At 44.7% G+C, this 25,917-nt stretch overlaps 1 protein-coding gene across 2 annotated transcripts in view; it reads right to left on the bottom strand.

Annotated features, from left to right (window-relative positions):
* The window catches only part of ATP8B1 (ATPase phospholipid transporting 8B1), a 133,599-nt gene that overhangs the window by 30,481 nt on the left and 77,201 nt on the right, over positions 1-25,917 (bottom strand). For both annotated transcript variants that reach the window (XM_034995986.1, XM_034995985.1), the window contains exons 3-16: positions 25,065-25,162; positions 23,419-23,532; positions 21,575-21,673; positions 21,415-21,476; positions 18,479-18,551; positions 18,302-18,372; positions 16,495-16,577; positions 16,220-16,378; positions 15,961-16,049; positions 13,797-13,987; positions 11,156-11,364; positions 8,872-8,915; positions 8,035-8,191; positions 1,387-1,575 (exon numbers count right to left, since the gene is read on the bottom strand). In XM_034995986.1, coding sequence (XP_034851877.1) covers positions 1,387-1,575; positions 8,035-8,191; positions 8,872-8,915; positions 11,156-11,364; positions 13,797-13,987; positions 15,961-16,049; positions 16,220-16,378; positions 16,495-16,577; positions 18,302-18,372; positions 18,479-18,551; positions 21,415-21,476; positions 21,575-21,673; positions 23,419-23,532; positions 25,065-25,162 — 1,638 coding nt within the window. The remainder of the gene's footprint in view (positions 1-1,386; positions 1,576-8,034; positions 8,192-8,871; positions 8,916-11,155; positions 11,365-13,796; positions 13,988-15,960; positions 16,050-16,219; positions 16,379-16,494; positions 16,578-18,301; positions 18,373-18,478; positions 18,552-21,414; positions 21,477-21,574; positions 21,674-23,418; positions 23,533-25,064; positions 25,163-25,917) is intronic.

Genomic DNA, 25,917 nt, shown 5'->3' with positions numbered 1-25,917 from the left:
CATAACATGACTCCCTGTGACCATTTTTCTTAGATTTTTGGATCTGTGCAGTAATAATAGCATATGTCCTCATCGCTAACTGGATTTTGAATTCTTCAAGGTAAATGCCAGGCATGATAATCAGCCTAGATCAGTGCAAGGCACACAGAAAGCACTCAGTAAAATGTGCCACACCAGTGTTCAGTAGACAGTTGAATCTACATATTTTTACTGGTTAAAAATTCAATCTCACAGTGGAGAAATCTCATAGACACTTGCTGAGTGATCAAAGCGAACATCACTAATAATCATGCGCCTGCAGACGTGATATGCTGGGAAGGACAGAGCGTCAATCCGCGTACTCCCCCTGCCAACAATGCATAACCTGAATTCAACCATGAGGGAATATCACACAAATCCAAATCGAGAGACTTTTGACAAAATAATGGGCCTGTGCTTTTCAAAAATGTCAATGTATGAAAGAAAAAAAATTGAGAAACTTCTAAATTAAAGGAGACTAGAGTTAACAATACCCTAATGCCCTATGCAATCTTGGATCTTATCTTAAACCAGGAAGGAAGGAAGGAAAGAAGGGAAAAGAAAGAAAACTTCCGGTAAAATCTGAAAACATCCTGTAGATTAGATAAAAATATTGTTTCATGTTAAACTTCCTGATTCTGGCCATTTTATTTATATATAAGTGAATGTTCTTATTCATAAGACGTACCTACTTCAGTATTTAGGGAAAAGCAGCTTATTAGCTCCACAATGGACTCTCAAATGGTTCAGGAAACAAGAACCTGTATGTGATGAAAATGATGAAGGCTATGGGGCCCATGCTAATAGTTGGTGGATGTGGACGAGAATACAAGAGTTTTTTAAACCATTCTTGCAGTCTTTCTGTAAGTCTGAAATTGTTTTACATTATGAACTTAAAACTTACGACACCCTCTCCACCTGGTGGCCTGTGCCTGGACTGGGGGTACACTTCTGCTTCATAGGCACAGCCTTGCTTTTCTCTGAACCCCTCGCTTGCCGCCTCTCCCTTCCCTGATGCCAAGTGAAGGGCAGAAGTGCTCGGAGGGCCTCACAAAATAACAACGTGTGTGCGGCTCAACCACCCACCGTGTCCCCACCCTCGATTCAGCACCCGGCAGCTCATATCGTGGAAGAATGCCAGCACGGGCAAGACTCAGATACACTGCCGTTGTCCCTGTGCGCGATGGACACCAGGCAGAATGAAGGGAAAAACCATGTTTCGATAAGCCCGTGGCAATCTCCCAGGAGCTAAGTGGTTCATTTATTGCCTGTTTTATTCTGGGGTCATTAAATAAATTACCATTAAATGTGCAAAAGGCAGCATCTAAATGAGTGTTCCACAGACACAGACTCTCGAAGGAGACCTACCAATGATAGACATTCGCTTCCGGTCACTGTTGAAGTCCAAAATGGCAAGAACATCGTAGGTCCTCTCAGTTCCCAACTCACTGATGGTGATCGTGTTCTGGGTCCTCGCGAGGAAGGCAAAGCCAAAGTTCCTGGCAGCGTTCACTAGAGCACCTTCGTCAGGAGAGGCCGCCTGGTAGTTGAGCTGGCCTAACAGAGAAAACCAGAAAAGCTATAAAGCCAGATGCAGAGCTTACCACCCAGAGCTCACTGCTGAGGTTCACGTGGGGGTAAGGATGCAAAGCCCAAAACATCGCCAAGAAAACGTATCGTTGATTCTTAAGGAGTATGCCAACATTAACACTCTTCAAACTTTAAGGTTTTTATTTCTAATTAGAAACAGTAACATAAACTAGAAGTAAAAAAAAAAAAAAAACTGGCCAGGAATAAGGGAAAAAATTCCCATAATCCCACCATCCGGAGGAAAAGCAACATTATTGACACTGTGTTATAATTCTTTCCAGTCCTTTTGAAAATGCCTATTTCGGTAACAGTTTCTCTCATACTGAATATACATTTACATCCTGGTTATTTGAACCTTATATTTTGAGCAAGTTAACACAGCTTTAAAGATTCTTCCTAAACATTATTTTAATGAACGTAAACATGTCACCATTTTCCAATTACAGGCACTTAGCTTATTTCCACATTTTTCTGCTCTTAAAAATAACATCGTAATAACCATTTTGTGTGTGTACAGAGGTTTTGCTGACTATTTTCTAAGGATAGCTTCCTAGTAGTGAAAATACTGAGCTAAGGGCGCCTGGGTGGCTCAGTCTTTAAGCGTCTGCCTTCGGCTCAGGTCATGATCCCGGGGTCCTGGGATCGAGCCCCGCATCGGGCTCCCTGTTCAGCAGGAAGCCTGCTTCTCCCTCTCCCACTCCCCCTGCCTGTGTTCCCTCTCTCGCTGTGTCTCTCTCTGTCGAATAAATAAATAAAATCTTAAAAAAAAAAAAAATCTTTAGCTCTAGGAGCTAAAGAATACTGATAATTTTTAAGTCTGTTGGCAAATGTGACTCATCTATTTTCTAAAAGGGTTGTACCCTTTATCTTCCCTCTGTCCCATACCAAAAAAAACCCTCAAAATTCATCAATCTGTTCCATCGCCTGATGCTTCATTAATGGAAAGTCACCTTCTGTTCATAAGCACACTTCGACAACTGGAATAAATCTCACCATGTTGAGCCAAAGAAGGCAGACATGCAAGTCTATGCCCTGTGATTGCATTTATACAGACCACAAGACCAACAAAGCTAACCCAGGCTATTCCAAGTTACGACCAGTCCCCTTGGAGGGGCGCTGACTGGAAGGGAACACAAAGGGACTTCTATGGGACTCATAATGTTCTGTTTTTTAAAGTCTGGGTGTTCATGACAAGGGAGGATTCAGTTTGTGAAAAAAACTCACTGAGCCATATGCTTGTCTCCATACACATGTCGTACCTTCAGTAAAAAGTTGAAAAAGATTTTCCATTTTTTTTTTTTTAAGATTTTATTTCTTTATTTGAGAGAGAAAGAGATCACCAGCAGGGGGGAATGGCAGAGGGAGAGGGAGAAGCAGACTCCCTGCTGAGCAGGGAGCCGATGCGGGACTCGATCCCAGGACCCTGGGATCATGACCTGAGCTGAAGGCAGACGCTTAACCGACTGAGCCACCCAGGCGCGCATCCATTTTTCTACTTCAGTTATTCTGCTTCAAAGCAGAAAGAAAAGTACTTCTATGGGCAGGTGAATTTTCACGGAAAAAGGCATTTCATTTCTCACCATGGTTTGAGCAGGATGCAGACCATGGATGGATGGGCAGCTTTTTACACCATCAGTCTACCTGGAAGGAGAGGATGCTCTGGGGTGAATAAGCTACAGGGAGAGTTCCACCTCCACACACCTGCTCAGATGGCTCACTCTAAGTCTGATCAATCAATTCTCAATTAGTGACTGAAGATGACACTTCGGGTTGTTTTCTGTTCATCCAGGAAGTCATATACCAGAAGTTACGAATGTACACGCTGAATCCATCCATTCTAGAAACACACTCTCTCTCTCTTTCTCTCTCTCTCTCTCTCTCTCTCCAGAGGCCAAAATATTTGAGCAGAGCTGAACAACCAGCAGTGGAGACACAACCCCTTGGGCGAGTGTAGCTGACATAGCACCATGTTAATGGCAAGCTTATTTCCAACAGAAAAAAAGCAATGGAATGATAAAATGTGGTAAAGTTCCCATGACTAAGACAATCATATCTGGAACAAACACTGATATTGTTATCATTACCAAACCACCCCCCACCCCCACCCCCTTCCATTTGGTTCTCGTAATGGAATCACAGAATTGCCAGACGAATAGAGACAGGAAGGAACTCAGGGAGCTGGTCCAAACTCCAACTTGATGTTTTGCAGGAAGAAACCGGGACAAAAAAGTAATCCTGGAAACCATTTCCAAAGAGAACTCTTTATTTACCGTACACTTAGAGGCAACCAGAGACACATTCTTTTCTTTCAGAAACTAATTTGTGGACCGTGAAACCGGTGCGGGTAAAAGAGATGCTCGAATGGCAAATCGCACCCATGGCGAGCCTGCGGCCATGGCTTCCTCTGGTGGCTCCCAGCCCCCCATCTCCGGGTCACCAGCCCTGAAACAAGTGACCTCTCCGACGACCCCCTCAACAATCTCACCCCCTGCAAATCACTTGTGGAATGTCTCCCCCATTTGTGACTTCCTCGTCCTTCCCACAGACCCCACCCTAATCCAGGCCCTCGGCCTCCTGCAGCCTCTGTGTCCCCCTGCTCCAGCCTCCTAAATCGCAGCCTCTAACCACAGCACATCCTGACTTCAAGACCTGCAGGCGAAGAAAGGGCCTCCAAGCCTTCTACACTCCGCTCTCACACAGCCTCTGCGGGAGGCAGGAATCAAAGGTGGCCCCAAGGTCCCTGCCCTCCCCCCCCGCACCCCATGTATACACACACCTCCTCCCAGTTATTCAAATGCTAATCTAGGTACTGCTGGGAAGGGATTTTGCAGGTGTAATTAAGGTCCAAATCAGGCGCCCTCAAGATAGGGAGATTATCTGAGTGTTCCCAACCTACTTAGGTCAGTCCTTAAAAGGGGCAGGGCTTTTCCTGGGGAGAGAGATTCGAAGCATGTAAGGGGTTCCATGGAAAGGAGATTCTTGTTTGCTGGCTTTGAAGACGTTAGGGGTCATGTGGGGCCATCCCCCCCACCCCATTCCCCTGCAGGAGCAGGGAATGAAGACCGCCGTCCTTTGACTACAGAGAACAGAGTCCTGCACTCCCACATGAGCCTGGAGGAGGACTCGGAGCTCCAGATGAGCACGTGGCCTGACCTCGATTTTAGGGAGATCTTGAGCAGAGAACCCTGTCATGCCATGCCCAGACTTCTGACCTACAGAACTAGGGGCTAATGAGTGGGTGTTTCCAGCTACGGAGTTGCGGTCACTTATTACGGAGCAATAGAAAATGAGAGCCAACTCTCCACGCTCTGTCCCCAGGTGCGCACAGGGACTCCACACTCAGGTCACACAAATTGCCTGCTGAGCTAGTCTGATGGATACGGCAATGGGCACGAAAGGATTGCCTCCCCTCTCCTGTTGATGTCGCATGTAATAAAACATACTTCATGTATCAAACCCAAACCAATTTCTTTTAACCTCCTGTGCCTAGAAACCCAGCTGTTCTTCATTCGCAGGGGCTATATAGCAATTGCCCATCACACACTGTGTGAAAGAAGTTTCCTTGGGATGTACAACTCTTTGCCTCAGTGGACAGTGGGACAAAGAGCTGCACGACTTTAGGCTGGAAGGGACCTTGAACTCCAACCTTCTGCCTGCAACACTGAGGACACTGGTGCTCGGACAGAACACCCACGTCTGTACCATGTGCTGTGGCAGGAACCCAAACGGGGCCAGCCCATCTCTAGCAAAATAGGGCCCTTCCCATAATATCCCAGGGAGGAGAAAAGAAAGTACAGGCCATAAGATTGAAGTATGTTTGCCTAAGTCGGCTGTTTCGTTCTCAAAATACCACCACATGCTATTAAAACAAGGGGTGGGGGGAGAATAATTTTACTAATGAGTCAAGACCTAAGAGAACCAAGTTGCTTAGAAATAGCATAGTGGGGCGCCTGGGTGGCTCAGTTGGTTAAGCAACTGCCTTCGGCTCAGGTCATGATCCTGGAGTCTCAGGATCGAGTCCTGCATCGGGCTCCCTGCTCAGCAGGGCGTCTGCTTCTCTCTCTAACCCTCCCCTCTCTCATACTCTCTCTCTCTCTCTCAAATAAATGAAATCTTTAAAAAAAAAAGAAATATGGGCGCCTGGGTGGCTCAGATGGTTAAGCGTCTGCCTTCAGCTCAGGTCATGATCCCAGGGTTCTGGGATCGAGTCCCGCATCGGGCTCCCTGCTAGGCAGGGAGCCTGCTTCTCCCTCTGCCTCTGCCTCTCATGAATAAATAAATGAAACATTTAAAAAATATATATCATAGTGGATTCTTACTGTGTGAGTAAAATATGCTCAGCTAGAAACAGACTTGGACCTCTGTGTTGGTTATTCATGACCTGGTGTGTGTCTGTCTTGCCCCACTTTGCCTGTTAATAGCCTTCCATGTACCTGTCCCAATTTGAATTCTGTCATTGTCTTTCTTTACTGCACCATTATAGCCATCCTTGGAATGAGTTTCTTTGAAATCTGCTGAAAGATAGCACATAGAGCTTGCCCACATTCAGTTTTTCTGCATATTCCTCCCCCGGAAAGTTCATACTTGCCACGCGTGATGTCGCAAGGTCAGAAAACAGAAAGGCTCCTTCCTACGCTGAACTAATTCGAGTGGAGGCTGGGCAGGCAGACCGTGCTTCATTGCAGAAATGCCAAAAGGGTTCCTTTTGCTCTTTCTATAACGCACAGGTGGATTTCTATAACTTACTGTAATGGCCATATGTGAAGAAATGGCTGGCTTTCACAGACACGGGACCAAGTTGCTACAACAAAGTTGGCACCACTGCATTTAAGAATTCTGCAAAGGGCTCCTGGGTATTTATCCCAAAGATACAAATGTAGGGATCCGAAGGGGTACATGCACCCCAGTGTTTATAGCAGCAACATCCACAATAGCCAAACTATGGAAAGAGCCTAGATGTCCATCAACGGATGAATGGATAAAGAAGATGTGGTGTACACACACACACACACACACACACACACTGGAATATTATGCAGCCATAAAAAAAAAAAAACAAAAACAAAAAACAAAAACCCCGAAATCTTGCCATTTGCAATGACGTGGATAGAACTAGAGGGTATTATGCTGAGCGAAATAAGTCAATCAGAGAAAGACATGTATCATATGATCTCACTGATAAGAGGAATTCTTAATCTCAGGAAACAAACTGAGGGTTGCTGGAGTGGTGGGGGGTGGGAGGGGTGGGGTGGCTGGGTGATAGACATTGGGGAGGGTATGTGCTATGGTGAGTGCTGTGAATTGTGTAAGACTGATGAATCACAGACATGTACCTCTGAAAGAAATAATACATTATATGTTAAAAAAAAGAAGATAGCAGGAAGGGAAAAATGAAGGTGGGGAAATCAGAGGGGTAGACGAACCATGAGAAACTATGGACTCTGAGAAACAAACTGAGGGTCTTAGAGGGGAGGGAGTTGGGGGGATGGGTTAGCCTGGTGATGGGTATTAAGGAGGGCATGTATTGAATGGAGCACTGGGTGTTATATGCAAACAATGAATCATGGAACACTACATCAAAAATGATGTAATGTATGGTGACTAACATAATAAAATAAAATTAAAAAAAAAAAAAGAATTCTGCAAAGGGGAGGTGCCTGGGTGGCTCAGTTGGTTAAGCATCTGCCTTCGGCTCAGGTCATGATCCCAGGGTCCTGGGATCGAGCCCCGCATGGGGCTCCCTGCTCAGTGGGAAGTCTGCTTCTCCCTCTACTCCTCCCCCCGCTCGTGTGCTCTCTCTCTCTGCTCACTCTCAAATAAATAAAATCTTAAAAAAAAAAGAAAGAAAGAAAAAAGAATTCTACAAAGGAACCTACAAGTCAGCTTTGCTGGCTCCCATGCAAATATACGTTAATTATGCTCCTTCCAAAGAAAAAGGCACCTTAAGTGAGCCCAGGCTCTGGTGGGTATTATTTCAAACCCCAAACACATCTGAATCTAGAAAATAAATTCTGAAATTATTTTGTAGTAAAGATTGTTCAAGTTCAAAGTCCCCTTCTGATCCAGATAAGGCTTGACTCTTCACTCTCAATAAATGTCAAGTAATAACAGGGTGGGAAGATTGTGATTCTTCTAGTAGCATGCTAGAGTCAATCATTTCTCTTAACGATAAGATTTCACTTGCAAAGTGATAAACACATTTGGGGCCGTAACTGGGGGGGAGTTGGACATCTTCAGAGACTGAGAGCTGGTTTCGTGCTTTGCCACCTCATATACCATCAGGGTAGGGCTCACAAATGTTCACTGCTTGAGTAAGAGACAGACTTGTCAGGCCTACTACTTTACACGCACTTGAGTTCCCAGCGGGAGCTACCTGTAAACGAAAACACTGCTCCCTGGCGTCCGAGATGCCAGAGAAACACTCACCATCAATGCGATCCACCATGACCGTGTGGCAAACCGCCAGCAGGAAGAAAAACTGTCGAACTTCGGACTCCTTCCCTGACTGGATTTGCTCAATGAGATAGTGGTCATAAAACGCAAGCTTCCCATCAGCAAACATATTCCAGCTAAAATCGACTTGCTGAAAGAAGTGGAGAGAGCAAACAAACAACGTGATTTTGAAAACGTCCACGTGGGCTTCACAAAGGACAGGAGCTTGTCTCTGAAGCCAAGTCTTTATGGAAAAGTCACCTTGGGATCTTAACACACTCTTAAGTGTCAAGTGGGCTCACACCGGTCTTAAAACAAAAAGACATCCTGTGGTGGGTTGAATGGTGTCCCCCAAAAAGATATGTGGAAGTCCTAACCCCTGGCAGCTGTGAGGATGACCTTATTTGGAAAGAAGGTCTTTGCAGATGTAATCGAGTTAAGACGAGGTCCTACTGGATGAGGCTGGGCACTAATCCAATGACTGGTGTCTTTATAGGAGGAGGGAAATCTGGACGCAGACACACAGATACCCTGAGAGTGAGCCATGGGACTATGGAAGCAGACATGTAAGTGCTGGGTCTGTGAGCCAAGGAATGGCAAGGACTGCAGGCCACCACCAGAAGCTAGGAGGAGGCAAGGAAGGGTTCTTCCCTAGAACCTCAGAGGGATTGTGGCCCTGCTGGAAGCTTGATTTCAGACGTCTGGCCTCCAGAGCTGTGAGAGAATGTATTTCTGTTGTTTTAAGCCACCCATTTGGGGTACCTTGTTACAGCCATCGTCGTGGGCAACCAATACACACCCCCAAACCCTTCCTTAAATGAAAGGACTCACCTCTATCTTGCTATGACTGTTTTGAGAAGCATCCCGATGGTCTCCTGAGAAACAAACAGGACAAAAGAAACTGAGTCTCCATCGGTGTGCAGAGGTCCCTCCCCACCTTGCTTCGGTTCTGTGGGTCTCAGCTTGTTTCTGGACAGCCCTCAAGTTTAGAACGATTTTCACATTTTTCAAGAGTTGTGAAAACAAAATAATACCTAACAAAGAAGAAAATCTGATGCAAACAATATATGGCCTGCAAAGGCTCAAATGCTTTCTACCTGGCTCTTTACAGAAGTTTGCTAACCTCCAGTCTAGAGGTTCAAACACTGGTGCCTCTGGCCTTCTACACTGCATCCTCCTCTGGGGCCAGACTCCTGTCCCTTGAAGTGCTTTACTTACCCCCCAGCTCTAAAGGGACTGCCCCCATGCACATGAGGACCACTTCCTTAACCCCCCAGTATCCTACCACCTTCCTCACAGTCCCCCATGTCAGAGATGCTCCTTATGCGAAAACACATTCACGGTATAGTAGTTTTCTACAAGGAAAAAGCATACGCGTTCTTAAGGCTCTTTTAAAAAATTGTGTGAAGTGGGTGCCTGGTTAGCTCAGTCAGATAAGCATCTGACTTTTTTTTTTTTTAGATTTATTTATTTATTTGAGAGAAAGAGAGAGCGAGCACACAGTGGGGTGGCAGAGGGAGAGGGAGGGAGGGAGGGAGGGAGGGAGGGAGAGTCCTCAAGCGAACTCCCTGCTGAGCACAGAGCCCGACACGGGGCTTGATCCCTCCTGAGATCATGACCTGAACTGAAACCAAGAGTCGCCCGCTTAACCGACTGAGCCACCCAGGAGCCCCACGTCCAACTCTTGATTTTGGCTGGAGTCGTGATCTTGGGGTGGTGGGACTGAGCTCCACATCGAGCTTTGTGCTCACAATGGAGTCTACTTATGCCTCTCCCTCTGCTCCTTCCCCCGCTTGTGCGCTCTCTCGCTCTCTCAAATAAATAAATAAAATCTCTCTAAAAAGAAATTAAAAATTGTATGAAGTCTTTATTTAAAAGTTAGAGCATTCTGATTGAATACAGTATTAGCCTTAACATTTTTTATAAATATACAGCATATTTCAGAACATTAGAATGGAAATCAACTTTTTCAAAATAATTATGGGGAAATACATATAAAATTCACCCCTTTAACCGTTTTTTTTTTTTTTAAGATTTTATTTATTTATTTGAGAGAATGAGAGAGAGCACGAGAGGGAAGAGGGTCAGAGGGAGAAGCAGACCCCCCGCTGAGCAGGGAGCCTGATGTGGAACTCGATCCAGGGACTCCAGGATCATGACCTGAGCCGAAGGCAGTCGCTTAACCAACTGAGCCACCCAGGCGCCCTAACCGTTTTTTAAAAACATTTTATTTATTTATTTGACAGAGAGAGAGAGAGAGAGGACAAGCGGGGGGGAGCGGCAGGCAGAGAGAGAAGCAGGCTCCCCGCCGAGCAGGGAGCCCGATGCGGGGCTCGATCCCAGGGTCCCGGGATCATGACCTGACCCAACTGAGCCACGCAGGCGCCTCCCACCTTAACTATTTTTAAGGTGTACAGTTCGGTGACATTAACTACAGTCCAGCTGCTATGCAGCATCACCCCCACCCGCTCCAGAGCTCGTTCATCTGGTAAAGCTGAAACTCAGTACTGATTAAACAAAGTGCCCATCCTCCCCTCCCCCCAGCCCCTGGCAACCACCCCTTCCACTCCCTGTCTGTGTACATTTGACTGCCCTAGGGCCTCATACACATGGATTCATGCTGTATGTGTCCTTCCGTGACGGCTTTATTTCCCTGAGCCCAGTGTCCTCCAGGCTCATCCACGGGATGGCGTGTGTCAGAACGGCTTCCTTTGCAGGACTAATCCTCCGGCGTATGTGGAGACCACATTTTATGCGCTCATCCACTGATGGTCACTTGGGTTGCTTCCACACTTTAGCTATTGTGATTAACGCTGATATGACCATATTTGTGCACATCTCTCTCCCAGTCCCTGCTTTTGGTTCTTTTGGGTTCACACCAAGAAGTGGCACTGTTGGATCACACGGTAACGTCCGGTTTCATCTTTTGAGGGACGTGTGCCTGTTTCTGACCGCTGGCCTCTCCCCTGCGTGTGTTCCCGATGCCACCAGCGAAGCCCCCTCCGAACTCAGCCCAGAATGGCCACCAGGGCTGGACTCGGGATGGCACCAGCGGTTTTGGGAAGGCGGGCCCTGGTCACAGAGGCCTGGGGACCGAGAACTGGCTTCCACTCACCATATATTTGCCCACTGATGCAGCACTTCTTAAAGGTCATGATATTTTGTGTGAGCGTCCCTGTCTTATCCGAGAACACATAATGGATCTGGCCGAGCTGCTCGTTCAGCGTGGTGGTTCTCGCCTTCGCGGGCGTGTCCTTCTCAGGATAGTACATCTGCAGGTCCCAGTTGATGAAGTAACTCTGTCCAAGACGGATCACTTCCACACTAGGAGGACAAGACGAAAGGTTACTCTGGTTGGCGCTCTCAGATCCAAGAGGCAGGGAGCGGGCTTTATCTTCACCTGCGTGCCCAGGAACGAGCTGCCCATCCGCAGAAAGACAAGCCATGTGGGGTCTATGTGCCCAGCCTCTGGGTTCTCCTGACCAGACACATCTTTCTCCAGCCTTGTTCAGTGTGATTTCTCACTCACTCCCGAGTATGTCTGACCCTCAGCCCATGGCCCTGTGGGACCAGTGACATGGTGACGATGTGGCAATCCCTACTCTCCTTTCTCTCATTCCCGTGGCACCCGGGGACAACTGGAAAGGCTGCGCTCACCTTTGCCCCTAATTGGAGGTGAGGGTCCACCAGGTTACAGACCCTATGTGCTCACAAGTAGGCCCTAGCGCTTTTGGTAAGTAACTCCTACACTGTGAAAAAGCGTAGTTTTTCCCCCTAAATTCTTATGAAGTTAAAGAATGTCCCAAATAAGATATTCTAAAAGAATCATCTTAATTTTAAAACTCTAAGGGATTAAATATATCTCAGTTATAAGGAAGCTGTTTAAATATTCAGCCAATGTTGAGTGGGCAAAAGATGTCTTTATAATAAATTGAAGAGAGGGAAAAAGAACTCTTTCCCTCACCCTATAAATATTTCCTGAGTGCCTACTATGTACAGACATAGGAGGCCACATCAGCAAACAAAACAGACAAAATCCCTGCAGAACATCAAAGCAGGGAAGATGAAGACCAACAGGGAACGGAAGTGACATTTAAGATAGAGTGGGTCAGGAAAGGCCAGCGTGATAGGGGGATGTTCGAGCAGAGGCCTGAAGGAAATGAAAGAGCAACCATGTAGGTAAGAGGGAAAAACATTCCAGGCAAAGACCAGAGCAGGTGCAAAGGCTCTGTGGCAGGTACTGCCACCACACTGAGGAGCAGCCAGGGGGCTGGAGTTGAGGAAGCCTAAGGAGGGGGAGGCGGTACAGGAGGTGATGGCGTGGGGGGGACCAGACCACGCCGGGCCTTGTGGGTCATAGGGTGGCTTCAATAATGAATTTATCCTGAAGGAAATGGAAAGCTACCGCAGCGTAGAAAACAAAGCAGAATGACCTGATCCGACTTAGGCTCTAGAAGGACCTTCCATGTTCAAGAGAAATAAGTAAATCACATTAATCACATGACATGACTTTTTAAAACCGAAACTGACACACACAGTTTATTTTATAACATACAGTTTTAAACAAAATCATCTGTTTAATAGCTCCCTCGACAAAGGTAAAACTCATCTCAGTTTTTTTTTTTTTTTTTTTAAGTGACTGCAAACACATGGCTCCCCAGGGCTCTACTTCATGGTAAAGGAACAGCAATAACTACATATAATAAGATTACAAAGAAAACAAATGCACATATAATAAAATTAAAATAAAACAAGTACTTCTAATTACAGAAGTATATGTGATCTTGTATGTCTCTGGGTTGTTACTTAATTGGCACTTAGAGGAGACTCTGGCTGCTGAGGATGTTCCAAGACACAGCTCCCCTTCCAGTGGTCTAAAATCCAACTGATAAATGAAGCAAACCCTGATGTTAAAGAAGGAAAGAAGTGAACGAGGAAGAAATCTCACCAAGCAAGGCATCACCACTTGTCATAGACAGGACCCTGCCTCCTCTATTGTGGTTGAGACTGAGATGAGAAACAGAACATTCTGAGAGGCTGACAGAGGGCGAGGAGAGGGGCATTCCCATTGGAAAGCAGTGGCCAGCAAGCATTTTACAAGCAACGGACGTGCCAGGTGGTAATAAGGAAGACCCAGCTAAGAGATTAGGAAGGCTCCTGAGGGCACCTGGGTGGCTCATTTGGTTGAGCGGCTGCCTTCGGCTCAGGTCGTGATCCTGGAGTCCCTTGATCGAGTCCCGCATCGGGCTCCCTGCTCGGCAGGGAGTCTGCTTCTCCCTCTGACCCTCCCCCCTCTCATGCTCTATCTCATTCTCTCTCTCAAATAAATAAATAAAATCTTTAAAAATAAAAAAATTTTAAAAATTTAAAAAAAAAAAAGGAAGGCTCCTGAAAAGGAAAACAACTAAGTTTTCCCATGACATTGGACATCTCCACCTTGTCCCAAGGCCCCTTCTGAAGCCTGGGCTCTGAAGTCCCCTGAGAAGGAATCTTACCCAGTGAGTGACTTCTGAACTCTGGGGGTCTCATCGGCAAAGTGGTCAAGATACAAGGCGCTGTGCGGGGCGCAGAGCAGACACTCCGGTGTTCATTTCCTTTCCTTCCATTACCCCCAATCCTGAGACGAACGTTATTTTCTTACTTGTTCTTTATGGCCTCAAAGGCCAACAATTACTGATAGAAATGAAGGTGCAAAGTGGGGAAAATGTACGACATACTTCCCTTAAAGCAGAAGGCCAAAGAGAGGAGAGCCTTACCTGACATAGAGAGAGATGGGCACCATGGTATTTAGAATAATGATGTAGCCCCAGAAATTTAGGAATCCACGGTAGGAGGGTGTATAGTCTTCTCCATCATAGAGGTACCAAGAATAATTGCCAACTTGAGCTTCCCAGTAAGCATGGCCAATGGCAAGACCCGCAGAAACCAGGATGAGAACAACAAAGATCTAGAAGACATGAAACATTTAAGTGTATTTGGAAGACAGATTGCCAACTCCCAGAATGTCATAGATGCTAACTAACCTTACTCAATACTTTGCATGTTAATGATAATTTAGTAGTCTGTAAAAACAACACACTTAAAGGAAAAACGGCACCATCAGGATGCTTTGAAAGCCTATTGAGTTCTATCATTGACTGATCTATCCTACATAACACATCTAGGTACAGTTTTGTCCCCAAAGCTATAGTTTGAAAGAGAAAGTGGTGTCTTACATTCAAATCTTTAAACATCCTCATATTACAGGGCATTCAATCCATGGCTTTTAGTTTGAATAATATTGTACTGTTTGGGGAAGGTATCTCAGCATGAAATAATATCAAACAATGCTGACTTGGGATGCTTATAGAAAATATTTGATGGAAATAAGTTTTATTTTTTGATTTTTTTTTTTTTTGGAAATAAGTTTTAAAAGAGAAGTTAAGGGAATTTTACCCAGATTTGGGTAATTATTCCTGAAGATTTAATTATCACTTCAAGTTTAAGATCACTTAAAAAGTGGCACAGTAAGTATATCCTGTTAGGAAAATTATGAGGATACACTTAGGGGATGAAAAGTCCACTGTCCTCGTAGTATTTGGATATTTATGGGTAGGAATACAATTTCCAAGGACATATTTAAATTTCTGGACACAGATTCCAAAAGTGCTATATCTCAAAACCACTACGGCACAAAGAACTCATTGTGAATACTTTGGCCGTAACCAGGACAATGACATGGAAGATGCACTTGAAAAGTTCAAAGTTTTCACGAAATGTGGTATCAGAGAAAAACGAATTGTTTCTTAAATTAGTATATTACTTTTATATGACTTTAAATATGTATATGTAAAGTACTGTAAGTTTTAGAAGTCCCTAAAAGTTTATGTATTCAAATTAAACTAAATACTTGGGCAAAAACGAATTCTCATTGGGAAATCAGAGGACTGCCTAATATTTGGGGCCAGGCCTGAGATGCTATCCTCAAACGACTTGCTTGGAAGGTTGGACTTTGGCTGGCATCTGGGAACTTAGATTTTGGAAGGGTTTCCTTATTCCTTATTCCCTGATAAGAATGGCTCTTTGTGCCTGTTTGTGTAAAACAATATGGCTTATGCCAACCACCTGCATTCCTTCAGGGAATCTGGAATTTTAGTACGTGCCTGGCAGATGGTGCCTATGTGACCAGATCCCAATAAAAGCCCAGGCACAGAGTCTCCAAGGAGCTTCCCTGGTATGGACAACATTTCACATGGGCTGTCACAAATTGTTGCTCAGGGAATTAAGTGTGTCTTGCCGTGTGACCCTCCTGGGAGAGGACTCTTGGAAACTGGCACCTGGCTCCCTCCAGACTCTGCCTCATGGGCCTTTTGCCTTTGCTGATCTTGTTTTGTAATAACTTACAGTAAGTCATAGCTATGACGGCAACTAGATGCTCTATTCTATGAGTCCTCCTAGTGAATCACCAAACCTGGGGGTGGTCTCGTGGACCCCTCAACACACCTTTTATTTAGCCTTGCCTTTTATGTAGACTTATACAGCATATGTCAGGGGGAAAAGTTTGCTTTTAAGAGAACTACCTCTTGGGGAAACTAACAGCAGTAAAATCAACCCTACATTGACTCTAGGAGCCCAGTCCCACGAACTTATCTTGGGATCCCTGGTTTTCCAACTGGTCACTCTAGTTAACAAAATACTCAAGCACTCAGAGGCCCCTACAACTGGAATTTCCATTCTCAAAAGGATTCTCCTATTAGAGGTATGGCATTTCTGAGAAAAAGTAGGAGAGTCCTCTCTCTCCCATCCAGCCTTGGGACACCGCACGTGTTCTTCTACTTGGCTTGCAGAGGTAAGATTTCTCTGCACAAGAAAAGCATACAACAACATTACAGCAAAAGACAGCAGTCTAGCCTCTTATCTACTGAAATAGAAAATAAGTACCGTATAAACCATGTAGTTCATCAAGTAATCAATTTTAGTTCTTTTAAATCTGGTTTTCCCACTATTCTTCATTATTTTAGTGTCAGCACCTAAAAGTGGAAAATTCAATACGATCAATAGTTGGGAAAATCAATTCACGGTCATGTCAATAAAATTACTTTTCCTTTGGTTTTGATGGAGAATGAACAGAAGAGCAATCCCTTCCTTTAAATCTTAAAAGCACATATCAGATCAATTTCCCAAGAAACTCTGAAATTACCTGCAAAAATGACCAATCCATGGCAGAAATCCGTGTTCCTAATTACACAGCCACGTAACAAAATTTTATCTGCATCCAGAGGAAACCTTGTGTTTCTCCAAAACAGTGTTCCTGCAAACTTATCTAGCCGATTATTGGGTTCTTCACATTCAATAAAACCTTTAGAAAAATATGACTCACATAAGTACTCACATACGAAAGATTTTCTGGTTTTAATTAATTGGGACTGAGTTGAGCAACAAATTTAAAACAAAGTAAGACATATTTGCACAAACCATCAAACGTTGTCAGTGAATTTTCTCTTTGGAGATACTGGTGTGTGATTTCAAGTGCCATTTTGAACTTTAGATTGGTTTCTCTAAAGGGAGAGGAAAAGAAAATTAAATGAATAAAATTTGGAGCTCGAAAAGGAATATAAGAAAAACTGTACAAGGTAACATTAGGTATACCTGGAAACAAAGGCTAGATCATTAGCTTTTCTGATTTTCAAACTCGGTTTGCCTTGGAACTTTGGGTTTAGTGAGGTTATTTCCTGAACTATAGAAAAACTTCTGACTTGGGAAATGTTGGTCCCCTTCGCTGTTTGTTTTAAGTGGGCCGATATGGTTGGGACAGAGGCATCTACAAGCTTCCTGTCCTCCTTCTTACTAATTTAGCTTTCGCCACCAGCCTAGACTATCAGACTGCTATTTAAAAACTTAGCTCCGAGGGCTGTCTGGGTGGTTCAGTCGGCTGAGCATCGGACTCTTTGACGATCTCAGGGTCATGGGATCGAGACCTGCATTGGGCTCCGTATTCAGCGCAGAGTCTGCTTGAGATTCTCTCTCTCCTCTGACCCTTCCCCCTCCCCTTGCTTGTGCTCTCTCTAAAAGATACAAATAGGGGCGCCTGGGTGGCTCAGTCGTTAAGCGTCTGCCTTCGGCTCAGGTCATGATCCCAGGGTCCTGGGATCGAGTCCCGCATGGGGCTCCCTGCTCCGCAGGAAGCCTGCTTCTCCCTCTCCCACTCCCCCTGCTTGTGTTCCCTCTCTTGCTGTCTCTCTCTCTGTCAAATAAATAAGTAAAATCTTTAAAAAAAAAAAAAAATGTTTTTTTAAACTTAGCTTCTAATATTTAATCGCACTAAGATGATTCTACAAGACATATTTGCTACAGAAAGTGTTTGGACTCTGTCAACCTACTATTTTCCAGATCCCGTATCTTTGAAAGATAATTCTACCTAGGAAAGGAGGTGGGAACCTTACCCCCCAGTACGTGGCATTTCCCACCCACAGAGCAAGGAAGGCGCATGTTCTGGAAAAAGAAGAGTCGGGCTGGGCATTTGGGCGCTGGATGGCAATACCGCCTTTACAGGCCGGACGTCCTTTTGTGGGCTCCACGAATGCTGACTCTGGGGTTCCCCTATATTCAGATGCTGACCTGTGGCCCTCCACCTTCCTGTTCAGTTTGTTCTGACAGGGCATGTTGGGATTTGCTCCCTTTGGAAAGCTTTAGAGCCTCTCACTCATGGGAATAATGGCCGTTTTATAGGTAAGACTGAGCAACTGACTAATTCATAGCGCAAAGACAGCCCTAGTTTGCCTGAGATGATTTCAGCTCCCCGCAAAGATTAAATGAGCTAATACATAATGCTAACGCAACATAGCAGGCACTCAATAAATGCATTCAAAACGGGTCAAAAGCAGAACATTCTTCTAAGTGGTAGTGTTATGACCAGAGCCAACAAAGGGAAAATCCAAAACTGCCTATTGACAAGTACTTTAAAAATCTGGTTTTTTTCTGAAATAGCTTATATTGATAGTCATTCGTATGTGTCTGGACACCGCTCAGCTGCTTACAAAGGGCTCAGGCATTGACCCTTTTACCTTCCCTCAAAGTTGGGGGGGAGGGCAGGTTTGAAAGCCCCCTTTACAGATGGAATTGGAAAAAAGAGACATTGGTCCGCTAGGGACACTGCTGGACAGCCAGCAAGTGCTGGAGGCAGGGCCAGATCTCAGGGCTCCTTTTCATGATGCAAGTTTCAACGGAATGAATGTGCCCTCAAAGGTCAGTCTTAAAACAGGCCTGGCGAACACGCGCTTACCCGTCCAGTTCAGCTGTTTCGACGTAGCAGAGGCTGTTGGGCTCAGAGCTGGACAGCAGGAGGACGTCAGCCTGTTCAGAACAAAACGCACCGATAACACAGAGATCCCCAAGGCGAAGCCGAGCACCAGAGCAGCTGGGAGGATCAGGGATGAGGATGCAGGGCTTATTCGCTTACCGGAATAAAATCATTTTTTTTCAGACGAATGACATCTCCAACTTGAATCTCTTTCCACTTGGCAACCTTGAATCTAAATATTAAAAATAATAACAGTTTATTGGCTTTTTCAAAGTTACTGGCAAAGGATTTGGAATTATTCTTTTTTTTTTAAAGATTTTATTTATTTATTTGACAGAGAAAGACACAGCGAGAGAGGGAACACAAACGGGGAGTGGGAGAGGGAGTAGACTCCCTGCTGAGCAGGGAGCCCGATGCGGGACTCGATCCCGGGACTCCAGGATCATGACCTGAGCCGAAGGCAGTCGCTTAACCAACTGAGCCACCCAGGCGCCCTGGAATTATTCTTTCTAGAAGCCAATGATTCTGGGGAAAACGTGAATTTCACAGAGAAAAGGGTTCCTAAAAGTTCAGTCATTGAATGATGAAACCACATTAAGAGGTCACGGGAATCACAGTCTCCTCTAAAGGAAGCAGTGGTGATGGGGACCATTTTGATGTGTTCTTTCCTATGTCATGATACCTGGCATCTCCTTTGTTTTTGCTCTTGTCATGTACTCCTACCTCTCCTGTTCTCTGTCCTCTGGGTTATCCACCACCTGCTCAGGATGCAGGTGGTCCTGGGGCCAGAATGCATTCTGGCTCCCACACGGGCCCCCTGGAATCCTCTTGGAACTTTAGAATGTGCCTCCTCCCTATTGTGTAAATTACCTTTCCAAGGAGTGCATTGCACTTTCATAAGTCTAATAAGGACATTGATAAAATGCAAAATTAAATAAGAGGAGGACTACTTTCAGTCTTAAATTTCATAGGAAATAACCATTTAAATGTCTAAGAAATCGGGGTGCCTGGGTGGCTCAGTCATTAAGCGTCTGCCCTTGGCTCAGGTCATGATCCCAGGGTCCTGGGATCGAGCCCGCATCGGGCTCTCTGCTCCACGGGAAGCCTGCTTCTCCCTCTCCCACTCCCCCTGCTTGTGTTCCTGCTCTCGCTCTCTGTCAAATAAATAAAATCTTTAAAAAACATAAAAAATATATTAAAAAGTCTAACAAATCAACATCTTTTTTAAACATCTTTTAAAACACAGTAGTCTGTTTTAAAGATGTTCACATATAGAAAAGGTATCCCTAATAGATATTGTGAATCTATCACAACTAATAAGCTTAATTTTTTTGGAGGCAGAAATCCAATCACCATGTGTGTCCTCCCATTAATTCATGGATAAAAGAGACCTGGAGTTGAAAATATATATATTTTTCAATTTAAAATACATTCTAAATATATGCCTATATACCAGTTTCACCAATTTATTAGAATTTAACACACAATTCTTAATCTTAGGATTAAAAAAAACTTGGCTCATCTTTCAATAAAGGAAATGGTGGTTTACATGTCAGTATCTGCAAAACTGTAAATTACAATTTGCATATGAGTGTCAAATTATAAACGAACAAGAACCTTCTTTCACAGCTCTCTGGGGATATGAGAGGCAATTCTGTTTGAACCCTTCCACTGCAACATGTAGTTTCCCCTTGGGAGGTCGCACTGCCCTCCCTACAAGGTCCGAGTCCCCACACAGGCTTAACCCTCCTCCAGGAGGGCTGGGGCCACAGCCCTATCAGATACGCACCCTGACCCCCAAATCTAAGGCCACTCAGAGCTACTCTTTACCAGTGGAGTTAACCAGGCTGTGGCCTCTTGCCAGGGTAATGCGGGCTGGCTGTGAATCTTACCACTCTCCATGACAGTGATTCTAAGTGATTTGAAAGGTAACCTTCAGAACAGAATCCATTTATTTGGGAAGGAAAAAAAGCCATCCAAACAGACTGACATAGTCTGTATGTAAATTAGACACAGTGGAACTATGCCTATAAATCACCTTCTCTTTCTCAGGGTCGACACCTAAAAAAGTCTTTGAATTGGGCCTTCACACTATTTTTTTTCTTTCTTTTTTAGTGAAGTGTAATTGATATATAATATCCTACAGTTTCAGGTGTACATCACCGTGATTTGGCATTGTCTTAGTCACTATTTTTAGCACCTGACTTTGTGGTTCTGCCCCCAGGCGCTTGCTCAAAAAAAACAACTCTTTACTGGTCTGTGAGTTGGCACGTTGGTCACAGTTGACAATGTTTATTGAACATTTATGGAGCACTTTTGGTGTGTTGGAGGCTCTGATGGACCAAAAAAACCACACAAAAAACAAAAAACAAAGACCCAACCAAATACCATCAGGATAGTCTCCCTGAGAAGCTTGCAGTTCAGGACAGAAGATGAGACACCTACACCAATAATTCTAATAAAAGTCAGGCCATAATAAGAAAGAGGAAAGCAAAATGCTCTGAAAACGCAGTGAAGGGAGAAATCACTTGAGCTGGGGAATCAGGAAAGGGGTCAAGATGTTTGGGCGAAATCCTGAACACACAAGTTTGGGAACAGCAAAGATGGGAGCTCCAGGCTAAAGGAGTAAACAGTGTAAACAGTGCTGGGGCACCTGGGGGGCTCAGTAGGTTAAGGGTCTGCCTTCGGCTCAGGTCATGATCCCGGGGTCCTGGGATCGAATCCTACATCAGGCTCCTTGCTCAGCAGGGAGCCTGCTTCTCCCTCTGCCCCTCCCCCTGCTCCTCCCTCTGCCCCTCCCCCTGCTCATTCTCTCTCTCTCTAATAAATAATAAATAAAAGCTTTAATAAAATAAACACAACAGTGCTGATACTGTAGGGCCCAAAGGGCAAGCACCCGTCATCCAACTTGGCTATAGCCTCTGGGTCATGAGGAGAGGACCAAGTCTTAGTAAATGAACAGAGACCCTTACAGTGAAAAGGCTGTTGGGCTGACTGCCTTGTAAGTTCAGAAGAGTTGTCTCTAAGTATGTTTCTAGACATAGTCATCCACTCTATCCCTGTAACTAAGTGACAAACTAAGGAAGGCACAGTACCTGCCATCCTTAATGACTTCACACGTCCTATTATTGATTTCATTATCCATTTTATGGCGAGCCTTTAGAAGAGAGAAGGAGAAAGGTTATTTTAATCATCTCAAAATAGAAGGTATCGATTCCACTGCAGTGAGGAGAAAGTTGCACGAGCAATTCTTACCACGTCGTCCACCAGGTCTTTGATGGCCGTGATGCCCAGCACCACGAGCAAGGGAAACAGGGTGGTATACCATGCCAGGGTCGAGATTTGAGGGATTGCCTGCAAGAAATACAAGGAAGACTTATGTGCCCATGAAGGCATGGCTTCTGTAGGTTACTGCTAATTCCAACCTCCACCATCACCCAAGTCTACACCCTGCAAGCCTGCAGGAAAGGAAAGGCATGCAAGCCTCCAGCCAACCTTCTTCCTGCCGCCCTCTCTGGCTTCTGGCCTCCAGGAACAGACCCCAGAGGACATGCATATAGCAGGCTCTCCAGGGCTGGTGGCTCAGCCAGTGGTTCCTGAGGGTCTCAGGCTGGAGGTCAGGACAGCAGTAGGTAGTGGCTGCCTCCGAATGCTCATGACGGCGTTGGGCATCTTTGGGGGTCATCACTACTGGTCCGGCTGAGAAAGAGGCTGGCCTTGCAGGAGGCCTTGCCCCCCTTAAGACAGGCTTCAATTCGGAACAAAAGATTGGGAGGCAAGTTTAGTAAAGATCTCTCGTAATCATCCCATGGAGCATCAGGCCATATTGTGTAGTGGTTAAAATGACAGGCTTTGCAGAGAAGTTCCTGGATCCAAATCCTGTCCCGCTCTCCTACTCAGGGCTTTGGGATTTTGAGCAAGTTCCTATACCTCCCCAGGCCTCAGTTTCTCTGCAAAATTAGGAGGTTAGGATAGCCCTTGCATCACAGAGTACAAGAATTAAGTGACATAACAATGTAAGCAAGTGGCCGGCTAAGGCTATAACTATTATTCTAATTTAAATTGCTCCATCTTTAAGAGAAGATGATTGGGGATTGGTTGGAAGAGAGAAAGATCATTTGCCACATTATTATCAATGTGTGTAACTCCCCTTTTCCTTGCTAGAAGGAAGGTAGGGAAAAATAGCTCACTTATCATACAGCAGCACCTTCAAATTTTGGTGTTTGTCTCCACACGGGTCTGTTTCAAAGGTCCCTCCTGATAACAGGACCATTCTATACTATCAAGCCAGTAGATTTCATACCCTACCAAATCTGCTGGGTATCCGTTTCTCTCTCACGTTTCCTCACCACTTCCTGTACCCTCCATCCCCACCCGGACACACACACGCTCCCATTTCATGAAGCCTTCCCGAGCGAATCCCAGCAGACGAGACTGTTTTCCAAATCCAATGCTGAAAGTAAAGAATCTGATAAAACCAAGTGGCTATGCTGTCCTTTGTAGCCTGCACATCAGGGGCTAAAGGTCGATACTCTGGCAACTAGAGGGTGTAGAGTTCCTTTGATTATAACAACAGTTTCTAGACAGGTAAAATTAACACTCTCCAGATAAGTGAATCCTTTGCCACAATGGAGACAAAGACTCAGGAAAAGAACAGGCCTTTTGTCCATGTAAAACCAGTTCGCAAAAATACCTTACTGAGAATCATGACCCAAATATTAAAACAAATACATAATATTCTTGAGGAAATCAAGCTTCAGAAGAAAAAACAAAGGGCAAGCACACACAAAAATAGAATTTTAAGGTACAAATCATTTTACAAAGTGAAGGTTTTAATTGTATTCACTTCGGGAAAACCAGTTTTAACACTCACATCAGGACGAAATAGAATTTTTAAAAATATAGAGTTAAAATATCTCCATTTGCTTCCTTTCCCTGTTCACCGAACACTGTCATCCTGGTTCTGTATGAGGCACTATTCCCTTATGTGCAGAACCCTGATATTAATATAACGACTTTCAAGATTATACATGTCCACAACCTCAGTGTTACTGAGTCGTCATAATTCAAAAGAGATTTAAGATATCAAAGGGTATTACCTGTAAGATAAGAAGGACCAGGAAATAGAAATTGGCTGCTCTCTTAAATTGCTCAAACAAATTCATCGGTAGAAAGGAAAACGCATTATACTTGTATGTTTTAATTGCATTATTCTGTTGGGAAAAAAAAAAAGAAAGAAAGAAAGAAAGTCATTCTACATAAGGTCACACATTTATCCCAGTGTAGACACACCTGCAAAAATCCTTAAAGCCTGATGGCCTACGGTGACACAGGGACATTAGCCAGAAAGACACTGAGATTTCCTTTACGCATTTAATTCTAACCAGGCCTCCTTGACTCCTTGGAGGCTCAGTAACAAGTAACAAGAAGGAGACATTTCCCCCCAAAGGATCTCCATGGCAAATCTGGCTGTGACCATGTGGATGTTGCTGGCAGATTCCTTGACTCCTCAGAGCCTCTTAGAAAATGGGGCAAAGGGAGACATCAGTGTGGACCACAAAGCTGGAGAAGGAACACTCTTTTCCTTGAGGGATGAAGGCTACCGTGTAAAGGAAAAGACACTGTTGTGTGTTGAACTGTGTGCCCCATAAGATACGCTCAGGTCCTAATCCTGGGACCCGTGACTGCCATCTTATTTGGGAATGGGGTCTTTGCAGATGGGATCAAGTTACAGAGACGTCACACTGGATTAAGGTGGGCCCTGATCCAATGACTGGTTGTTCTTAGAAGACGAGGACAGCTGGACACAGATGTGGAGATGCACAGGGAAAAGGCCATGTGAAGACAGAGCCAGATATTGGAGGGATGTGGCTACAAGCCAAGGAACGCCAAGGATTGTCAGCCACCTCCAGAAGCTGGGGGAGAAGCTTGGAACAGACCCTCCCGCAGGCCCCCCAGAAGGAACCAACCCTGCCAACACCTTGATTTTGGACTTCTGGCTCCCTAACTGTAAGAAAACAAACTTCTGTTGTCTTACACCGGCCCAGTTGTGTCCCTGTTACAGATGGCCTAGCCAACTAAAAGCCACATTACGACACAAAAGCGAACGCTTGACAGGTGTTACCATATGTTAAAGGTAATAAGGATTTTTGAGGTGAAAGTATCTTCAAAGTCTCTAAATCTATCACAGGCAGAGAAAGGGGAGAGAAGTTATCAAGATCCTTTCAAATTCTTATTACCTTCAAACATAAGGCTTCTGTGACATTATTGTAAATTCTTATATAAAATGTTAAGAAGGCACCTGGGTGGCTCAGATGGTTAGGTGTCTGCCTTCAGCTCAGGGTCCCGGGATCGAGTCCCTCATCAGGCTCCCTGCTCAGCGGGGAGTCTACTTCTCCCTCTCTCCCTGCCTCTCCCCCTGCTTGTGCTCTCTCTCTCCTTCAAATGAATAAATAAAATCTTAAATAAATAAATAAATAAAACGTTAAGAGAGCTCTGTGCACACATAGGGAGAATTTCAATCTACATAATTTTGTTTTGGTCTGTGTCAAGCCACTCCTACTCACCTTTATGAAATGGAATGTGATGTATAAACATGATATTCTATAGAACAGACAATGATTATCAATGGCCTGGGCCAGGGATGATCTGGAAGGCAGGTGTCTCACAAAGCTGGTAAGCATAATGGCTACTGGAAAAAACTGGCTCTTAGTAAAGAGGATTTAGAAAGTCAAAATCAACTTACCGCATACTTGCTCTCCTTAATACAAAAGAACCTTGTTTTCATGAAATGAGGTTGTTCATGGAAGCTTCGATCATTTGCTTTGACTTGCCACGTACAATCTTTTAAAAAGAAAGAGAAAAAAGTCCATCAAGCGGAGAATTAGCATATGGTTATGGGCTGAATTGTGTCCTGAGTTCAGATGTTAAAGTCCGAACTCCCACTCTGTGCCTTGGAATATAACCTTTATATATTACACAGTGAGGTCATTACAGTCGCCCCCAACCCAATAGGACTGATGGCCTTCTAAAACAAAGTAAATCTGCACACAGAATGCACAGTGGAATGATGAGGTGAAGTCACAGGGAAAACCTGGCCACCTACATGCCAAGGGGCGAGGCCTAGGACAGTCCCTTCCTTCCCTTTCAGCCTCTGGAGGAACCAACCCCTGCCCACACACTGATCGTGGACTTGCAGCCTCCAAAATCTGTGAGATTATAAGTTTCTGCTGTTGAATTCAGCCAGTTTGTGACACTCTGTTATGGCAGCCCTAGCACACTAATGGACATGTTGTAATGTGACCAACTGTCCATAGAACACTGGAGTTCTAAAAGAGTAATCCTCGTTAAACATGACCCAAACAAAATCCCAGAGCCCTGGAAGGTCACAGCTAAATTAAGCCAAATTATTATTTTCACACTCATCTACTTGGTTTGTCAAGTGTATCATCCATTAAATATTTAGTGAATGGATAAATCAAAGAAAAAGGCCATCACTGACTAATTCAACACTCTTGGGTCCTGATCACAGATCAGCGTCCACTGCTTTATCTCACGCGCTTAATGTCACATCCACAGTACTGAGCGGACTCAGTCCA

The sequence above is a fragment of the Mirounga leonina genome, unplaced genomic scaffold, assembly GCF_011800145.1.
Source record: "Mirounga leonina isolate KUSES-001 unplaced genomic scaffold, KU_Mleo_1.0 Mir_93, whole genome shotgun sequence".
In the NCBI taxonomy this organism is placed as follows: domain Eukaryota; kingdom Metazoa; phylum Chordata; class Mammalia; order Carnivora; family Phocidae; genus Mirounga; species Mirounga leonina.
Note: the sequence above shows the minus strand (reverse complement) of the source record. Positions and strands in the feature narration are given on the sequence as shown.